This window comes from Phaethon lepturus, unplaced genomic scaffold (assembly GCF_000687285.1).
Source record: "Phaethon lepturus isolate BGI_N335 unplaced genomic scaffold, ASM68728v1 scaffold10305, whole genome shotgun sequence".
In the NCBI taxonomy this organism is placed as follows: Eukaryota; Metazoa; Chordata; class Aves; order Phaethontiformes; family Phaethontidae; genus Phaethon; species Phaethon lepturus.
In genome coordinates this window covers 1,716-2,497 of record NW_010539865.1, presented here as the reverse complement: position 1 = coordinate 2,497, position 782 = coordinate 1,716, and the positions used below count along the sequence as shown (strand labels likewise).

The following is a 782-nucleotide window of genomic DNA, read 5'->3' as shown; positions in this document are numbered from 1 at the left end:
CAGGAAAAAGGCACACTTATCCTACACAACTTACATACATCCACAGAATTGTCTTGCCATTTTTCCAATTAAAAATCTATGGTAAATTCAATTTAGAAAAGCATTTCTTTAAACTCCCTTTAACGTGATTTAATGCCTAGAAGCAAAGAGGTTGGATCCATAAAAACAATTATTTGCACACAAAATGGGCTGTCTGCAGTCTACAGTGTAAGAGCTGCAGATGAAGAATATGCTGAAGGGACCAAAATGAAGTTCATTCTCTACTGACTTTTATTTATTTTATGAAGTTCAATTTTTTTTTTAAATCCTCCCAATACTTGCCTGAGAAAGTACGGCTTAGCATAAAATTTAAAATCTTCCCCTTCAAAATACACATCGAACTCTGAAGCTCTGGCATAAGGTACTTTGATTATTATTGTAAGAAAATCCGGATCCTGGGTCAGCTCAAAAGCTGGAGTTAGCATGATGAATCCAGCAGGAAAAGCAACTACTGGCTCTGTGACCCTACCAAAACAGGAAAACAAGAAAAGATTATTGTATTTTCCTATTTATGACAGCAAATAGTGTCTCTTAAAAATTCAACAAGATGACCATTTCAGATTCTCACAGAATTACATTCCACATACTGGTGACAACAACAAAAAAGCATCATCAAGAATTTGAAGGCATCATCTCTCTGCACCTCCATGAAACAACTCAATGTAAATGAACACAAACACCTGGAGCACAGGAAAGCACCCACTATATTCTGCATAAAAAGCACACCAAGTTCACTCCTAGAA

General features: G+C 36.1%; 1 protein-coding gene across 1 annotated transcript in view; it reads right to left on the bottom strand.

Moving 5' to 3' along the window:
* The window catches only part of SHQ1 (SHQ1, H/ACA ribonucleoprotein assembly factor), a 28,848-nt gene extending 28,384 nt beyond the window's left edge, over positions 1 to 464 (bottom strand). The window contains exon 1 of the mRNA XM_010287255.1: positions 322 to 464. Coding sequence (XP_010285557.1) covers positions 322 to 464 — 143 coding nt within the window. The remainder of the gene's footprint in view (positions 1 to 321) is intronic.
* Between the last annotated feature and the right edge of the window lie 318 nt (positions 465 to 782).